We start from the raw sequence: 15,852 nt of genomic DNA, 5'->3' as shown, positions 1-15,852 counted from the left end.
GGCTGGGATGATTGGCTTATGATTGCTGCGTTGGTTAGTAGTCTTCATACATGAAATTCATCCCTTCTTTCGTCGCAGGTTCCAAGTGATGATCAACCTCGCATACTATATGAATTCCCTGGGGCATTGATGCTATCCTTGCTGAATAGAAATCTGCTTCCTACCCCGTTTTGATTGGCACCACAATCCTGTGCATCGATTCCACCAAATATGGATGGAGTTAGTCTTGAGAAGTTGCTTGATTTATCGTTATTTTCTTAAAAATATGCGCTGAACTTTGCTTTTAGGAATCCACATCTGGGATAAATAAAAAAGAATGGTACAGTCCATCTAGGCTTGTGAGTCTATCACTACTGGAAAGCATACGTAAATGCTGCATACTAACCGAAGTGTGTTCTAACAGGCAAGTTGGGTCAATCAGGTTGCTTATATCTTCCTTATGAACCTCATACGGACATCAATTTTGGTGTCTTATCTTCAATTCTTTACGACAAGAGGATATAGGGTCACAACGTGGTTTCTAATCGGTACTATGATATCTTGGTGGCTACGTGTGTTTCATCATCGGTCCCTAACGATACGTGCCCTTTCAAATGCTAACAACCAATATCCAGCATATCTGATCGCTCTGTTTTTCAATTGCTTGTAAATACACCAGGGCTCACTCCGGAAATGAAGCTCGCAGATTTTGATATCCTCGATTTCTCAAACTTTGTTCCTTTTCTTTTCTTGTCTTTTTTTTTTTTTTGAGGCCCTTCTGGGAGTATTGGGATACAAAGCTCACCTCAGTCTGCATTGATGAGTTTGGGAAATTCTTTTCCTTTGAGTCACAAATCTGTTCTCGATCTTTCGGTACCGTGCTGCCGATGCGGATTTTATAGGGTCTTCATCTTCCTGTTCAGGAGAGAATTGTGTTGATGTTTTTGATGAGCTTGGGGTTGACGTATGTGACCCCTTTTCAATATGTTAACCTTCCTTACCCAATCGTCGCCAGATACTAACATCATGCCATGCAGCGCCTGCATTGCTTCTGCTGTCAAAACAGCTGAAATTTACAGGGCAATTCTCCTTACATACGATGTTCCGTGTGAGTGAAACGTCATACAATTCCTGTCTTCAATCGCTTGTTGACGAAGTTATCCAGGGGAGGGATATAATGTTTGGCTTATGTGTGCCGTCGAAATAAATCTAGCGATGATATCCCCATCAATACCCGTCCTTCGCCCGTTGGTGCAAAAGTACTTTCCAAAACTGGGATTCAGACCTTACCAGAACATGTCCGGTAGAACGGCTAGCCAAGGAATGGATCGAGATACGTACCGGATAGTATTCAAAGACTTGATGAGCGTTATGGAAATGGGAGTTCTACAGAGGCCCTCGAGCTATCACCATCCCAAACGGGGATGGCACATATGCAGCTGGAAACATCCCATTCGGTATTAAATAATAATTGATCATGATGGGTCCTATTTATTCGTCCTTCTTTAGTATTTGGAGGGGGATTGGTTTCATTCGAAGCCTAAGGACTAAATTTTCCAGCTCTCTTTTTCCTGATATTAGTCCCTCCCTGGGCTCGGTACCAGAAAGGCAAAGGATGTTCCTATTGGAGCGCAGAATTTGGAGGCTAGCGCTCAGCAGTTCTCTAATATGTCTGAGAGTCGTCTTGGGGCATCGACTCTGTACTTCTTCCTCCATTCAACAGCTTGCCATGCATTACATTTTTCTCTGACTTTGCAGATTGCATTAGCTAGAAGACAAGACCAATTTATTCAAAGTAACGATAATATGTATTTCCCCAGTTTTCAAGGAAGTAAATCCATATTTTACCCTGTGCTCAAGTGCATATTTGAAAGTGAAAGAGCTAGATAAATCCGAGCGTTCACAGCATCACAGTCACTTCAACACAAGTTTAGCTCCCAATCAGCATCATATTTGGTAGGATATTTCCTCTGGGTCTGGAATTCTCACTATTATACTCCCTAAGATGGTGCATGTGTTCCTTTGCTCTTGGAGGAAGCAAGGGCCTATTGAATGTTCTGCTTTTAGTCCGCCTTTTGTCCCCTAGCCATTGCGGCCAGAAGTCGATTACTTAACTAGCGTCAGGTGATTCTTGCGACCACCCCGGCCGACGCACCACAGTTATTACACTAAGGCGCCAGCTCGTCGCAACCTCTGACTTGCCGGTTCATATCCAAGTGGAAAGACAACTAAACAATGCTTTCAGGTGGGTATTCCTTAAGTTTCTTTTATTCTAACTGTACAAGTATTAGCTACTCTTGCACTCATGACGTTCCTGCGGGTTGCAAGGCTAGCTTACACGAGTGCTGGGTTGCCATACCGAACTTCAATTTTCGGATGAACTTGATAAAGTGGACTGACACTCGTTTCAGATGCAGATGTGGAAGTGCTTGAGGCTGTCGCAAAAGATGGCACAATGGATTAGTACGGCCTAAACCCTTGAGACATCCCCGGTTCTTGCTGACCCGCCGCGTTCTGAAGCGAGAAATGGCCTGGCCTCCTAGAACTTTTCCTTGATCAATTACACCATGTATGGACCTCATATATCAGAAGCGGACTCAAATTACTGATATTTCGCTCTAGATTATCCGCCATGAGTTCCCGATTCCAAGATTCCGCTCCAATTCTTTCGAGACGATTACAACGATTCCCATTCATTCCACCTACGCGTCGCAAGACCCAAGTTCACAATCAAACAGCAACAAAGAAAATGCACCCCCTTCACAGTTTCAGTCGCCGCCTCGTCGGCCACCGGTTCCTCCTTTCTCCCCTCCTGCCACTAGCATGCGGATTCCTGATTCGCAGTCCCAGTCCAGCCCTTCGGAAACCGACTTACCCCCTCCCCTCCAATTCCTACTTTCTTCAATTGAATCAACTCTAAGACAAAGTTTTTCCTCGAAACCACCACATACAATCCAGCGCCTTGCGGAACTCCTTCTGCGGCCTTCGCGGCACTACCGAACACTCCCTGCCTACCTTCGGGCCGTAGACAGAGTAGTATCGGTATCTAGCGGAGCGGATATATTTCCACTTCCGGTTGCTGTTCCCCCTGGTGTAATAATCGACAGCGCACTTGCGAATGGAGTTAACGGCACGACGACAAGTTTTTCTCTATTCAATGACAGTTCTTTGGGAAGCGACGAATCCTTGGGCGGTGCGCTCCTTACTCCAATCCCGTGGCTTAGCAATCCCACCTCACCTCCCGCCAGCGAGGATGTTCTTACCCAGCCGAGTTCTAGTGACGATTCGATAGGCGCGGGTACCTCTGCCCCAAGCGAGCCTAGTTCTCAGGAACAGTACTTATCCCCGGAGACAGAAGGACCCAACATCACGGGAATTCAAGAGGTTCCTGAAGATGAAATGATTCCGCATGCTCGCGGGCCTTCTACTATAGGCGTGGAGGACATGGGACTACAAGATGGAAAAGACGTGCAGATGACTCTCACAATAGACGAACCGGAAGCCACGGTGGCGCAAGACTCTCAAGCAACTTCTGAAGAAAGTGAAGGCAAGGAAGATCCATCTACTGGCCTTGAAGAAGATGGTGATGGAGAGATTGTTGTCGATGATATCCCTCCCAGTTCAATGACCCAAAATGATACTCCAAATGATACAACCTCCAGTGAAGCAAATACGGCTGAACCTCAGGCAGGAGGTCGTGCCGAGAATAATACCGATGAGACAGCTCATGACATTACTAAGTAAATGAGATGAATTGGCAAACCGGTTTCTGCATTCATTGCAAGTGTGTCATGTATACTCGGCGTTGGCTCCTGTTTTCTAGTATGTTTTTGTTTTTGTTTTGTCATAGCTAGCTGGAGGGTGGAGTGGTACGGAGTATCTGGAGTAACGAATGTGCATGGGCAATCAGGCTGGTTAGTAGGTTTAATTTTTAAGGTCGAAAGTAGAAGATTTATGTCTTCTAAATATACATCCTTCAACAGTGTTTCTGCCCTGATGTTGAGATTCATTAAATGGGATAGTTGGAGGTGATGTCACATGACAGCGTGATCCATCCGCGTCTCCGCGCGAAGGCAACAGACCTCATGCCAGTTAACACGACGGCTTCTGCGCTAGAGCTATGACTTCTTTGTTTTCTGGGTGATCGAGCTCGTGGTAACTGAACTGCAAAGATGTAAGTGTATCTCTTCGTCAAATTTAACTCTCGACTAACTCGCCGTTCTTTAGGTGTAAGTTTCGCAGTCGCATCGATTCCCATCGCATCCACTAATCTCCGCTTTAGCGAAGATCGACAAGCTTTCAATACTCGGGTTTGTGGCATGGACTTGTGACGATACAGGCCCAATATCGGTAGCCCGTCTGCTAACTTGTTTGCTTTACCTAGCGTTCGCTCGTTCGATAACACGCGCAGCGAAACGATTCAGTTCCATACCCCATTAACATTGATTGTTGGATACAATGGATCAGGAAAGACTGTATGTGGGGTTAATAGGGACAATGTAAGGGACGGGTCGTTAACTCCATGTATAGACAATTATCGAATGCCTCAAATATGCAACAACGGGAGAACTTCCACCTAATAGCAAAGGCGGCGCTTTTATTCATGACCCGAAGGTAGAATTTCGCAAATCCCGGGAGATCCTTTATACTGAGATATATTTTAAATAGTTATGTCACGAAAAAGAAGTTTTGGCCCAAGTGAAACTGGCATTCAAGTCTACGTCCGGCGCACGGATGGTAGTCACCCGCAGTTTACAGCTCACGGTGAAGAAAACGACGAGGCAACAGAAAACGCTAGAAGGGCAGTTGCTGATGACGAAAGAGGGCGAGCGGACTTCTATATCCTCTCGAGTTGCCGAGTTAGACCAGATTATGCCCCAATATCTAGGCGTTTCTAGGGCAATTCTTGACAATGTGATTTTTTGCCATCAGGATGAGAGTTTGTGGCCCCTGAGCGAGCCGTCTGTACTAAAGAAAAAATTTGACGAAATTTTCGAGGCGCAAAAATACACCAAGGCGATTGATAATATTAAGGCTTTGAGGAAAAAACAGAATGAGGAATTGGCTAAGTATAAAATTATGGAACAGTATGCGAAGGAGGATAAGGACAAAGCTGATAGGGTAAGGCATGATCTGCGATGGAATTACGCTATGGGTACTGACTCTTCGTAGGCGGAGAAGAGGTCCATTCAACTTCAAGAAGAGATCGAAGCACTTCGAGCGGAGAGCCATGAACTGTCCAAAGAAATGAAAAAGGCTGCAGATCTTGCTGACAAGGCTTGGAAAGAGTCCGAAAGCTACGCTGAGATTCTGGGTGCGTTGGAGGGAAAACGCATCGAAGTAAAAAGTATCCAAACTAGCATCGACAATCTGAAGCAGCATCTTGTGGAGGTAGATGAGTCTGAGGAGTGGCTTGAATCCACATTAGAGCAGTTCGGGTCTCGGCAGGCAGAGTATCGAGAGCAAGAAGAGTCCCTGAAAGAGAAGTATGTGGACTTAAAAGAGAATATAGAGCGGAATCGGCATCAATTGGGCCTCAAACAGGCTGAATATGGGAAGCATGAGAATGACAAAGCTCAGTTTGAAAGGCAAGTGGAAAGACGTGGCAAGTTGATCAGGGATATCGCCCGACAAAATAATTTACGTGGGTTTGAAGGCGATCTTGATGAGATGGAAATCAATGAATTTATGCAGAGGCTGCAGAAACTTTCTAGGGACCGGAATCAAACTCTCGACAGAGCAAAGCGAGAGGCCCAAGTGGAATTACGCGAAGTGCAAAGCCTGCTGAATCGGCTAAGTCAGCGAAAGTCGGCCCTTCAGGAGGGGAAGAATGCGGCTAGGAATCAAATATCTCAAAATGATAAAGAAGCCGATTCTTACCAGCATCGCCTCAACGAAATAGAGATAGACGAAGGGAAGCTAGCAATTTTAGAGTCACGAATAGAGGAAACCGAAGGGCGTCTGCAGCAAGCAAAGGACAAAGCGAAGACTGCTTCGTGGGAAAAGGATCTTCAGACCAAGAACGCAGAGCTTCGCTCGTTAGAAGAGGAAAGCTCTTTATTAAACGCGGAATTGATTGAGGGAACTAAAAAGGCAGGAGACCTTGCCCGCCTGGATCACCTCAAAAAGGAGCTTAAAGATAGGGAGCGCAGCCTGGAAACGATGGCAAGCGCCCACGGTGACAGGATATCCCAGCTCATAAGCCAAGCATGGAACCCTTCGAATATCGAACAAGAATTCCAGTCGGTTTTGAATGAAGCCACTGTTTCTTTGACCAAGGCCCAGCGTGACAGAGACGGGGCAAGCAAAGAATTGGAGTACATTGAAGTGACAATGAAAAACGCACGCAAGTCCCTCCAGCAGCACAAGCAAGAATTGGACGACTGTGTTCAGAGGATTCGCGAAGCCATCGATGATGAACCAGAAGAATATCCCGACGTTGTCAAGCAGAAGCAATCGTCCCTCGAAATGGCAAAAAAAGATGTTGACCAGTACGCAGGCTTAGGGGAGTATTTGGGCAAGTGTCTTGAAGCAGCAAGACAGAAAAAAGTCTGTCGGACTTGTGGAAGAGGTTTCAAAACGGAAAAAGAATTCCATGATTTCAGCCTGAAGCTTGAAAATCTTCTGAAGAAGGCAACGATGAACGCCGAAGATGAGAATGTTGTGCAGTTGGAAGAAGACCTTGAGATTGCCAGGAACGCGCAGACGTATTACGATACCTGGGTTCGTCTCTCTAATACAACTATCCCTGAAGCAGAGAAGGAAATAAGTCGGCTTGAATTGGAACGAGAAGAATTACTGGTAAAGGTGGAGGATCATGATGCGATTGTCAGTGAGAAAGGCGAATCGAAAAGGGATATTGAATCTTTATCGAAAACCGTTGCCACTATTGCGAAGTATGAGGGTGAAATCAAAACCCTCAAAGTTCAGATCCAAGATCTCTCTACTAAGCAGCAACAGCCGGGAAGCTCGCGAACGTTGGAAGAAATTCAAGACATGATCGCAACAATTGGAGAAGGATGTCGTGAGTTGAAGAGAGCCATAGCGAAAATCACAAACGAACGGGACCAGTCGAGAACCGAAATCACTGAATTGGAGCTTCAACTCCGTGACGTACGTAGCGAGCTCGATAACGCCAGATTCCAGCTGGATAAGAAGGCGTCGATTGAAGCTCGATTGGAAGAGTATCGCAATCTCAATACAAAGCAGCGCGAGAGCATTGAGAAGGCAGACCATGATATAGAAAGCCTTGTCCCAGAGGTTTCGAAGGCGCAAGCCAAGTTTGACGATATTAATGCTCGTGCAGAGCAAAGGGAGAGAGAGCTTCAACAAGAAGTATCTAGTCTGAGCGATAGTTTGCACCAACTTGATCTTGCAAGTGAGGATATTGTTTCCTACAATGATAGGGGAGGCCCACGTCAACTGGAAAGAAGTAAACGTGAGGTAGAGAATATCACAAAGGAAATTGAGCAATTGGAAGCGGAGCAGGGATCGCTTACGAGACAGCTCAATGCTGTTTCGGCTCGATTGCAGGATAGTGAAAACACAAAACGGCAATATTCGGATAATCTTCGATATAGACGGGAAATGAGAGCGTTAGGGGAAGTTAGGGCAGAAATAGCGCGATTGGAGGCACAAAATGCTGAAGTCGACCGCGCTCGATTCAAAGAGGAATCAGACCGCCGGACACGAGAATATAACTTCCTTTCTGCGACACAAGCCAGCAAGATGGGCGAAATGAAGTCGAAGGATAACCAGCTCTTGCAGCTACTCGCGGATTGGAACACAGACTACAAAGATGCAGCATTTAAATTCAAGGAAGCCCATATTAAAGTGGAAACCACGAAGGCTGCGGTGGAAGACCTTGGACGATATGGCGGTGCTTTAGACAAAGCTATCATGAAATACCACAGCTTAAAGATGGAGGAGATTAACCGCATCATCGAGGAACTCTGGCAAAAAACTTACCGAGGCACGGACGTTGACACGATTCTCATTCGGTCTGATAATGAGAACGCTAAGGGCAACCGTTCATATAATTATCGCGTCGTCATGGTCAAGCAAGATGCCGAAATGGACATGCGAGGTCGCTGTAGTGCGGGCCAAAAAGTGCTTGCTAGTATTATCATCCGCCTCGCCCTGGCAGAATGTTTTGGCGTGAATTGCGGCTTGATTGCGCTGGACGAGCCCACGACCAACCTTGACCGAGACAACATTCGGTCTCTGGCGGAGTCACTGCATGATATCATTCGGACTAGACAGCAGCAGGCGAACTTTCAGCTTATTGTTATCACACACGATGAGGAGTTCCTAAGACATATGCAATGTGGCGATTTCAGTGATTATTATTATCGGGTATCGAGAAGCGACAAGCAGAAATCGATTATCGAGAGGCAATCTATTGCTGAGGTGAGAATTCTTCACTACCCTGTTGCATGATACAGGCTAATCTTTTTCTGTTCTAGGTTTTGTAAAGGTCAGGCTTACAGCATTTTTGATGGTTTTATTGAGGAATATTGAAACTCCCTGGCCTGGGTTTGCATTTTGGTGGAATTTTATGGAATAGTTACGATAGCTCAATGGCGGCGAACATGTTAACTAGTTAGTTGTTCATGATGACAAATTTTTATATTGCTAAAATCCAAAATGCCTCAAAGTTAAGTTGATGATTTGAGTAGTTAAGTCATGATAACATGTTTTCTAGAGCCCAGACATAGAGTGGTTGAAGATTGATAGCCAGTCATATAGTTAATGGAATACACGAACTCTACTCCGTACAAGGATAAAATATACACATGTATTAATGCAGCAGGTGGGCCATACATTTGCTAGATGTGCCAAAATAAAAGCCTCCGTGACTTTATTCTCCTAATTCGCCTCCTTCACCATCGTTCGCTTCATCATCAACCAATGGAACAAACCTAAAATCCACGAAGCTGACATTGTCGAGAGTACCTGGTACCTGCTGTGTCTTGGTTGACCCATCGGGCTCCGAGACCACTTCTCCAAGTTCAATCATAAACTGAATACTCAACACACCTTGACTATCCCCACGAATACTAACTTTGCTCGCTGCGGCCATAGCACGCAGTGCTTTTCGGACAAGCGCAAACCGGTAGCTCTGACGCACCCTGGCTCTTGACGAAGGCGGATGAACTAGAAATGTCTCTGCTACCGAAGGAGCCAGCTTGCCTCGTTTTGGCTGCCTGGAACTTCCATTATCATTCAGGGACTTGTATGAGGGATCAGCGAGAGCATCCGATTCTTTGTCAATTGAGAATTCAACAGTTGATTCGCCGAATGGGCCACCAGAGGCAGAAAGTGCAAAATAGGGGGCCTTCTTCGGAGAAGCGGTTATCGTCAAGACGGACGGGTTGGTAGAATCTAGTTCCATAATAGCATTGTGCAACCAAAGAGAGCGCATGATAATCTTGAACAGGATGGCATCTCGTTGAAGGGGAATATCAACATCTTCTGAAGACTCAAATTCCGGATTATCAGGCTCGTAAGTTGTCAATTCACATGTCGTAGTAACGCCAGCTTCGCTAAGGGTAATGCACAATGGAGATCCAGGTCTCAGGTAGCTTATGGTGCAGGTACGGTTGAGAAGCAAAGCCGGTGCGGAGAAAGCGTTAGATGCTGGGCCAGTTATCGGGTTTGATATCGGGTTAGAGTGATGAGGAGCATCGCTCAACCCGAAGATCTGAAGAGTCTCAATTAGAGCAGTAAGCGAAATTAGAAATCGTGGATATGCTGCAGTATCTAATTCCTCCTCGACAAGGTCTGTATCGGTAGCCACACCATTGTCGCTAGGTACAGGATTAAAAACATAATTGGCGAACAGCGTTTTATCCAGAAACGCGAGACCTTGCATGACCCTCCCATCTTCGGCAGAGAAGCGTATGCCTTGTGGGGTGATTTGAATTGCGGCTTTCGAGGCAAAGCCAATGCATCGTACTATAAGGTAGAGATGATGGGTGAAATTGGAAACGGCAGAAAAGATTGGTGCGTCATTGGTGTCCATTGCGGTGAAAGCTAAATCGTTAAATACGCAAGGAGAGAGGGACCAGCCGTTTCTTTGCGAAAAGGAAGAGGAAATCGAACGCGTCCTATACGCGATCGCGACCCGGATTTGTTATCAAGCCAAATATGAAGGGAAACGGCGAGTAGGCTTATACGTAAACCCCGACTGCGCAAATCATGAAGACAGCCCCGAACCTGTATGGGTTAGAATCGTGCTGTTCCGAACATTCAGGGGAGGTAATACTGACCCAAACGCGAGCGAAGCAGGCACACCGTATAGGGGGATACTCAGAAGAGATCGATCTGGCGCAATTAGTAGGGGAACCGCATATCCCTGGTACTAGGACATACTTAAGCCGAAAAGCCCGGTGAGAACAAGAGCTATGAGAACCATTTAGCAAACTGCAGGCTAGATATTTGGAGTAGCTGGGCATTCTAACCTGCCAATAAAAGGGTAGATGCAACGAAGAACTGATTATCCTTCGAAACAAGTGGATAGAAAGGGTTCGCGGCCGCAGCAACCCACGCGTCTTCAAGAGACATTTGTACGAGCTTCGGGGCGTATATCAATGCAAAAAAGGTCCGGAGTGCAAGACAAAAGATTGCCCAAAAGTCACAATTGGTATTCGGAGAGACAAAGTGATGATTTCCAAGCAGATTATATGATAGTATGCCTTTCTTCAGTTGCGCGGAGAGCACGCTTCAATGGTTGCTCTGGACAAGATTGGCCTTCGCCAGGTGTTCACTTCGGATGCCATATCGGAATTTTGTAGGCCCGAAAAACTGTGGAACCCCAATGAACCCACCATAAACAGCGCCTGAAAGGTTCCTGCAGCAGGAATGACATGTTTACCATTCCCAAATAGGAAATGGTTCTCATTTTTAAAGATTCCCCTGCCTGAGAAACATTCCTGATTGCTGTAGAATGATTTTGGAATGGCAGGAATGTTCTCAGAGTTGCTGAGAACATCAGTAGAAACCCAGTTGGAACACTGTCAGGAATTAACTACTACAATCCTAGTTCTAGACACCATCCATTTCTAGTCCTTGATCAAATATGTACAAAGCAGGCAAATCTCAGAGAAATAAAACATCCCAGGTGCATAGTAGAAAGGTTTCAGAATCACAATCACTGAAAACCAGATTGCTGCTGGCATCCAACACCTCACTAATTGATACAGCATAAAGACTTGGCTTTTTAATTGCAGGAAGTCCAATAATAGTGTAGTTGCTGCCCTCTAGATCTACCTGCACAATTAGTAGATCTAAAACCCAATCTCTTATCATTTCCAATGCCAGAATCACCAAAAAGAATACCCTTTCATTTGTATGCAATTTATGAATAAAAATACTGGTAATTTGTCTGATGGTGGAGCTGGTTTCATACATATACTCAATCAAATCATTAACCATTAGTTTGATTTACTGATCTCCAAGTGAGAAAGTAATATTCTTATAGAACCATATTGTGATTGAGCCTGGTTCCATTACAGACAGCTTATTCCAATCTTGCTTATATGCATTTTGGAGTTTCTGCAAAAATGAGTGGAGATTTAGTAATATGAATAGCTGTGCATTCAGGATATCTAGTACTGGCACCATTTTTCCTGCAGATTGTTGTGCCCAGAGATTCAGAGAATACTCACCAGTAATATCTTTATCTTCAGCATCCAGTGTCTCAAATTTATCTTTATACAGATTGGTATTCAGTTGGAGTAAGTCTGTAAAAAGAGTCAGACAGTACTTATAGAGGTTAGAGATGTACTGAATCAAGAATGACTCATTATTAATAAATGCTTCTTCAAGTAGTAGAAGCAGTATATATCTGAAGCTCTCTTGTATTAACAGAATCTTTTCAACATCTTGCTTGTTTGTTCTCTGAACCAGCTTCTTGTATTTTTAATGCTTGTCCTCTCCAATAAGAACATTGCAATTATTTGGAATTGCATATTCATTTGCTTGTGCTGAATAATGTATGCTGACATGCATATTTGAGTGGTTTTTAAAGCTTCAAATTGTCTTTGTCTTCTTTTTTAAATTGAAATTTTCTGCAATTGGGACACCTGTCTCTTTGGCATACAAATCAAGTGCCAGGAGCTCAATTGGAACAGGAGATGATCTTGCACTGGTTATGAAAGCTGCTCTAGATTCTGCTCAAGTATCTGCTGAATGAGTAGTCTTAACAGCTGATGCAGCAGCATTAATTAAACTTTATAGATTCTGTCAGACTGTTGTGATGATCTCTCATAATTCTACAGAGACAAATTGAGCTGGTGATTGAAATATTAGAACAGAATTGCTGCATGTAATTCCAGCATAAATTCAAACAATTAAATTCTTTATTAATCTTTTAGAGTAATCTTTAAATGTTACAGGCATTATTTATTATACTGCTGGATTTATCCATTTCTGGATCATGTAGCATCAGAGAAGAAGCAGAATTATAATAGATGCTCACATGTGCTTCTGTAATTAATAGAATTCCAAATGGGTAAGCAGAGATTGAAGATGGGCCCATCTTTAACAGAATGGAAACCTCTGAAGCAATTTACAGTATTCTTTTTAATCATGAGATGTAAGAATCACCAAAACCAATAAATAGTGTGCCAGTTTTGATATTCCTGAAAATTCACTGTAATATAGATCAGAAGGAAAGAAGATCACCAAATTAAGAGATAAGCATATTTTAAGCAATGCTGTCTGCTCTTCAGCCATTCCATATTTCTTGCAGAGACTTTACTTTAAAGCTTGAGTTTCTGTAGAGTTGATTTTTTCTCTCTGCCACAGAATCTGAAAATGATAGCATTCTTCAGCAATAATATCAAAATTCATGTTATATTACTGATTTTTCAAAATCATGCAGCTCCAACAAGAATATATTGCTGTAGACTCTTTTATTCCAGTATTAGCATTCTGTTGCAGCATATCTTCAAGAAAATAGAGACAAGAGAAAATAACTCTAGTGACTTTCTTGCTAGAAATATTCACATTAATGCTCTTGTCAAGCAATGCTAGACTGGGCTTCAAGACTTTAATCACATTGGGAAAATTGGTTTCATGTGGTCTGAAAGTAATTGTATAAATATTGTTATACTTGGCTCTTTCAGTAGCTTTCATGCTGGCAGGTATCATGTAGACACCCATAAGACTTTGATACATGTTCTGGTATAGGCCAAATCCATTAATGAAAAGTTGGTAGGGAAGAGATATAATCTTTTTATCATCAGAAAACATTTGCTTTAATACCTTTCTATCATATGCTGCTATTTCTAGCTCACCATGTAGTGGAGTGCTCATATTAAGTGGTTGAGCTTCCAGTGTTCCTGATTTCAAAGTTAGTACTTGTCACATGAAATATTGGGCATTCAGAAGCTCATATCCTGAATTCTCCATATTGAATTTATAGTCCAGGTATATGTCAACTCAGAAAAGAATATTGTCTGCCAAAACAAATGTTTCTTGGCTTTCAAGAGCAAGAACTTTATTTGGGTGGTGCTGTAGATTCAAATGGGATAATTTCCTGCCATAAAATATCAGCATGAATCAGTATACTGGTTGAATTCAGAAAGTGATTGCATTTTCAGCAATTGGATTTGATCTTTTATTCCAATCAACAAATTGGACTCTCCCCAAATGGTTATGATTTATTAGATCTTTATTGCAGGGGCAGTCAGTATTGTGGCATTAATAGAGAACAAAGTTGGAGAGAAATATAGGCTTGCCATTATGGTAATATGCAAATTCACTCAAGAAGTATTTAATGGAGCTTCTCCAGCTTCAAGATTACCATAACTCTCTTGAATTATTAACCAATTCAGTCATTTCTATATGCAGTTTCTTCTGGAAAATCAGCAATTTCACAAGTGTGGATATTAATGCAATGAGATTCTGAAAATACATGTTTGTATGCAATATCACTTGAGCAAGTTTTTTGTCCATATCTGATAATATCAGCATTTTCTTTAGGATGACAGACAGCAGTTTTTGGCAGATAGATAGTATTGGAAATTGTGACTGGCATCTCTTCTTTAATGTTGATAGTTCAGTAGACATAAGTTTCAATAGCTTAATATCTGTCAGGTTCTGGAGAATTTCTCTCAGTAATTGATATTGCTGTCAGGATATGCCTGTATGCTCACATCATAATATAAGAGACATTAGAAATTGATTCATTTGATTATATGCTTTGGCCCATGAGTGTAGAATAGCTTTCAATGATTCATTCTCAAGAATTAGCATTGTTACTTGAGTATTCATTGTCTCTGAATCTTTATTAATTTCTGAATCTTCTTCAACTGGAATTTTGTTTTCTAGGCATGATAATTCTACATCAGCTGCAGCATCTTTCAATATTTCATGTAATTAATTGTTATTGTTGATATATGCTGGGCCAGCATTGCCATTACCAGTATCTAATATAGACTATGCAATATTAGCCTCAGCATTTAACAATTCTGATAAATAATTTTTCACACTATAAGATTAAATTCATCATCATCAGAAATTGATGCCAAATCCTCCAGCTGTTCTGACTGTAGTGATGTCAGGTGGGCACTGCTTTCATGTTTAATTGACTAACAAATGCTCTCTTTACTTGCTTGACTCTGAATCTGTTGTTTACTAGTAATTGAAGCATTATTGCTTGAATTTGAATCTCAGAGTGTAATTTTCTTGACTTTTTGAAGATTTGAATGTGACATTTCAATAACAAGACTATTATTGATTGTATGAAGTTGTAAAAGAAATGTGTGGAATGATCTTGAAGTGAAGTATCTTTAATTACTCTTTCAGAAAGCAAAGATTATCTGTTATCTGTCAACAGAAAATGTGGGGGAAATTACTGATAGAATATAGAGTCAGAAATAACTGCTTTCATGCTGGAGTCAGGAAGCTTGCAATTAATATAGATTATAGTATATCCAAAATTCTACAAGAGTTTTGGAGTTAAATTCTCCAACATAAATAATAAAGCTTTCTTTTTCAATAAATTCAATGTGAGCAACTTTAATGACATTGCTGCTGTGGGAACCAATGCAGATACACAGAAGACAGATATACAAGATTAGAATTCCAAAAAAGACAAAGAGAATGAGAAAAGAAGCAAGAAGCACAAGCAAAGAGTTTAGTACTCTGATGCAAAAGAATATAAGAGAGAGAATTAGCTAAAAGAGAAGGCCCTGAAATGGCAAGTGAAGTAAATGTATCTCACAACATTTAGCAAGAAAAAACTTTCTGAAATTATAGAGAAAGTATATAAAATAAATAATGAAGACTCATATATCTTCAGTTCAGCAAGAGTGTCTGTTCTGAAGTTTTTAAAGAGCTGGAAATATAAAATATTAAGAAAGATGAGTGTTAGTATGCTGCCCTATAATATTGAGAGATCTTTTACCAACTGCTAGCAGAAGCATGTCAAGAATGTAAAGAAGATTAATTACAAGAATAATTCCAATATTAGCATGTACTGTTACCAGGATTCTGACAAACTCTTTACATATTTTGCAAAGCACTTTGACTTCAAAAAATTCTTTGAGATTTTCTTCTGGACAGAGCTAATTATTGATTATAAGAAATCAAAGTAATTAGAGCAATGGTATATCAAGCATATGTCAGAATTAAAGACAAATATAAGATAATGAGCATTACTGATCTTGATTTAAAGATATACACCAATTTGGTGGTGCAGGTCAAACTGCATGATAATCTTATAAAGAAATCAGGCTGCAAGAAGAAAGCCATCAGGACATGGCAGGAAATTCTCAAATTTTGAAACTATATGGGACAACATCTGTAATATGAGAATGTCAACAAAGAGAACTTTGTGAAAAAAAAAAAGAAAATCAAGAAGAA

At 42.0% G+C, this 15,852-nt stretch overlaps 5 protein-coding genes across 5 annotated transcripts; 3 read left to right on the top strand and 2 right to left on the bottom strand.

Moving 5' to 3' along the window:
* Positions 1-210: 210 nt before the first annotated feature.
* Positions 211-1,443, top strand: CIMG_00583 (uncharacterized protein; the record flags this gene model as incomplete). The annotated part of the gene is made up of 7 exons (XM_001246811.2): positions 211-219; positions 288-338; positions 404-527; positions 686-714; positions 882-943; positions 1,017-1,087; positions 1,145-1,443. The coding sequence occupies 7 exons, from the start codon at positions 211-213 to the stop codon at positions 1,441-1,443; spliced, it is 645 nt and encodes a 214-aa protein (XP_001246812.2).
* A 714-nt stretch (positions 1,444-2,157) lies between these two features.
* Positions 2,158-3,950, top strand: CIMG_12857 (uncharacterized protein). Its single transcript, XM_004445858.1, has 4 exons — positions 2,158-2,224; positions 2,391-2,442; positions 2,500-2,548; positions 2,602-3,950. The coding sequence occupies exons 1-4, from the start codon at positions 2,215-2,217 to the stop codon at positions 3,721-3,723; spliced, it is 1,233 nt and encodes a 410-aa protein (XP_004445915.1). The 5' UTR covers positions 2,158-2,214; the 3' UTR covers positions 3,724-3,950.
* Positions 3,951-4,010: 60 nt separating this feature from the next.
* Positions 4,011-8,418, top strand: CIMG_12856 (rad50; the record flags this gene model as incomplete). Its single annotated transcript, XM_004445857.1, has 7 exons — positions 4,011-4,025; positions 4,096-4,153; positions 4,207-4,306; positions 4,364-4,454; positions 4,510-4,593; positions 4,648-5,100; positions 5,152-8,418. 7 exons carry the CDS (start codon positions 4,011-4,013, stop codon positions 8,416-8,418), a joined length of 4,068 nt encoding a protein of 1,355 aa, XP_004445914.1.
* A 163-nt stretch (positions 8,419-8,581) lies between these two features.
* Positions 8,582-10,088, bottom strand: CIMG_00586 (DNA repair protein Rad1). Its single transcript, XM_001246814.2, has one exon. The coding sequence runs from the start codon at positions 10,001-10,003 to the stop codon at positions 8,840-8,842; it is 1,164 nt and encodes a 387-aa protein (XP_001246815.1). The 5' UTR covers positions 10,004-10,088; the 3' UTR covers positions 8,582-8,839.
* Positions 9,710-10,707, bottom strand: CIMG_12855 (DNA repair protein Rad1). The gene is made up of 4 exons (XM_004445856.1): positions 10,443-10,707; positions 10,354-10,383; positions 10,251-10,305; positions 9,710-10,197 (listed from the first exon to the last, which is right to left on the bottom strand). Exons 1-4 carry the CDS (start codon positions 10,543-10,545, stop codon positions 10,152-10,154), a joined length of 234 nt encoding a protein of 77 aa, XP_004445913.1. The 5' UTR covers positions 10,546-10,707; the 3' UTR covers positions 9,710-10,151.
* Between the last annotated feature and the right edge of the window lie 5,145 nt (positions 10,708-15,852).

This window comes from Coccidioides immitis, assembly GCF_000149335.2.
Source record: "Coccidioides immitis RS genomic scaffold supercont3.1, whole genome shotgun sequence".
Classification (NCBI taxonomy): Eukaryota; Fungi; Ascomycota; class Eurotiomycetes; order Onygenales; family Onygenaceae; genus Coccidioides; species Coccidioides immitis.
The sequence above is the reverse complement of the archived record's forward strand: the minus strand, read 5'-3'. Positions and strand labels throughout refer to the sequence as shown.

Excerpts from the sequence above, each read along its gene's own strand:
- CIMG_12855 (XM_004445856.1), bottom strand. The coding sequence starts at position 10,545 with ATGTCTCTTGAAGACGCGTGGGTTGCTGCGGCCGCGAACCCTTTCTAT. Across the intron at positions 10,384-10,442 it reads ATCTACCCTTTTATTGGCAG|CTCTTGTTCTCACCGGGCTT; the intron begins GTTAGAATGCCC and ends TGGTTCTCATAG. Across the intron at positions 10,306-10,353 it reads CACCGGGCTTTTCGGCTTAA|ATCGATCTCTTCTGAGTATC; the intron begins GTATGTCCTAGT and ends TAATTGCGCCAG.
- CIMG_12857 (XM_004445858.1), top strand. Across the intron at positions 2,443-2,499 it reads AAAGATGGCACAATGGATTA|CGAGAAATGGCCTGGCCTCC; the intron begins GTACGGCCTAAA and ends CGCGTTCTGAAG. Across the intron at positions 2,549-2,601 it reads TCCTTGATCAATTACACCAT|ATTATCCGCCATGAGTTCCC; the intron begins GTATGGACCTCA and ends ATTTCGCTCTAG.
- CIMG_00586 (XM_001246814.2), bottom strand. The coding sequence starts at position 10,003 with ATGGACACCAATGACGCACCAATCTTTTCTGCCGTTTCCAATTTCACC.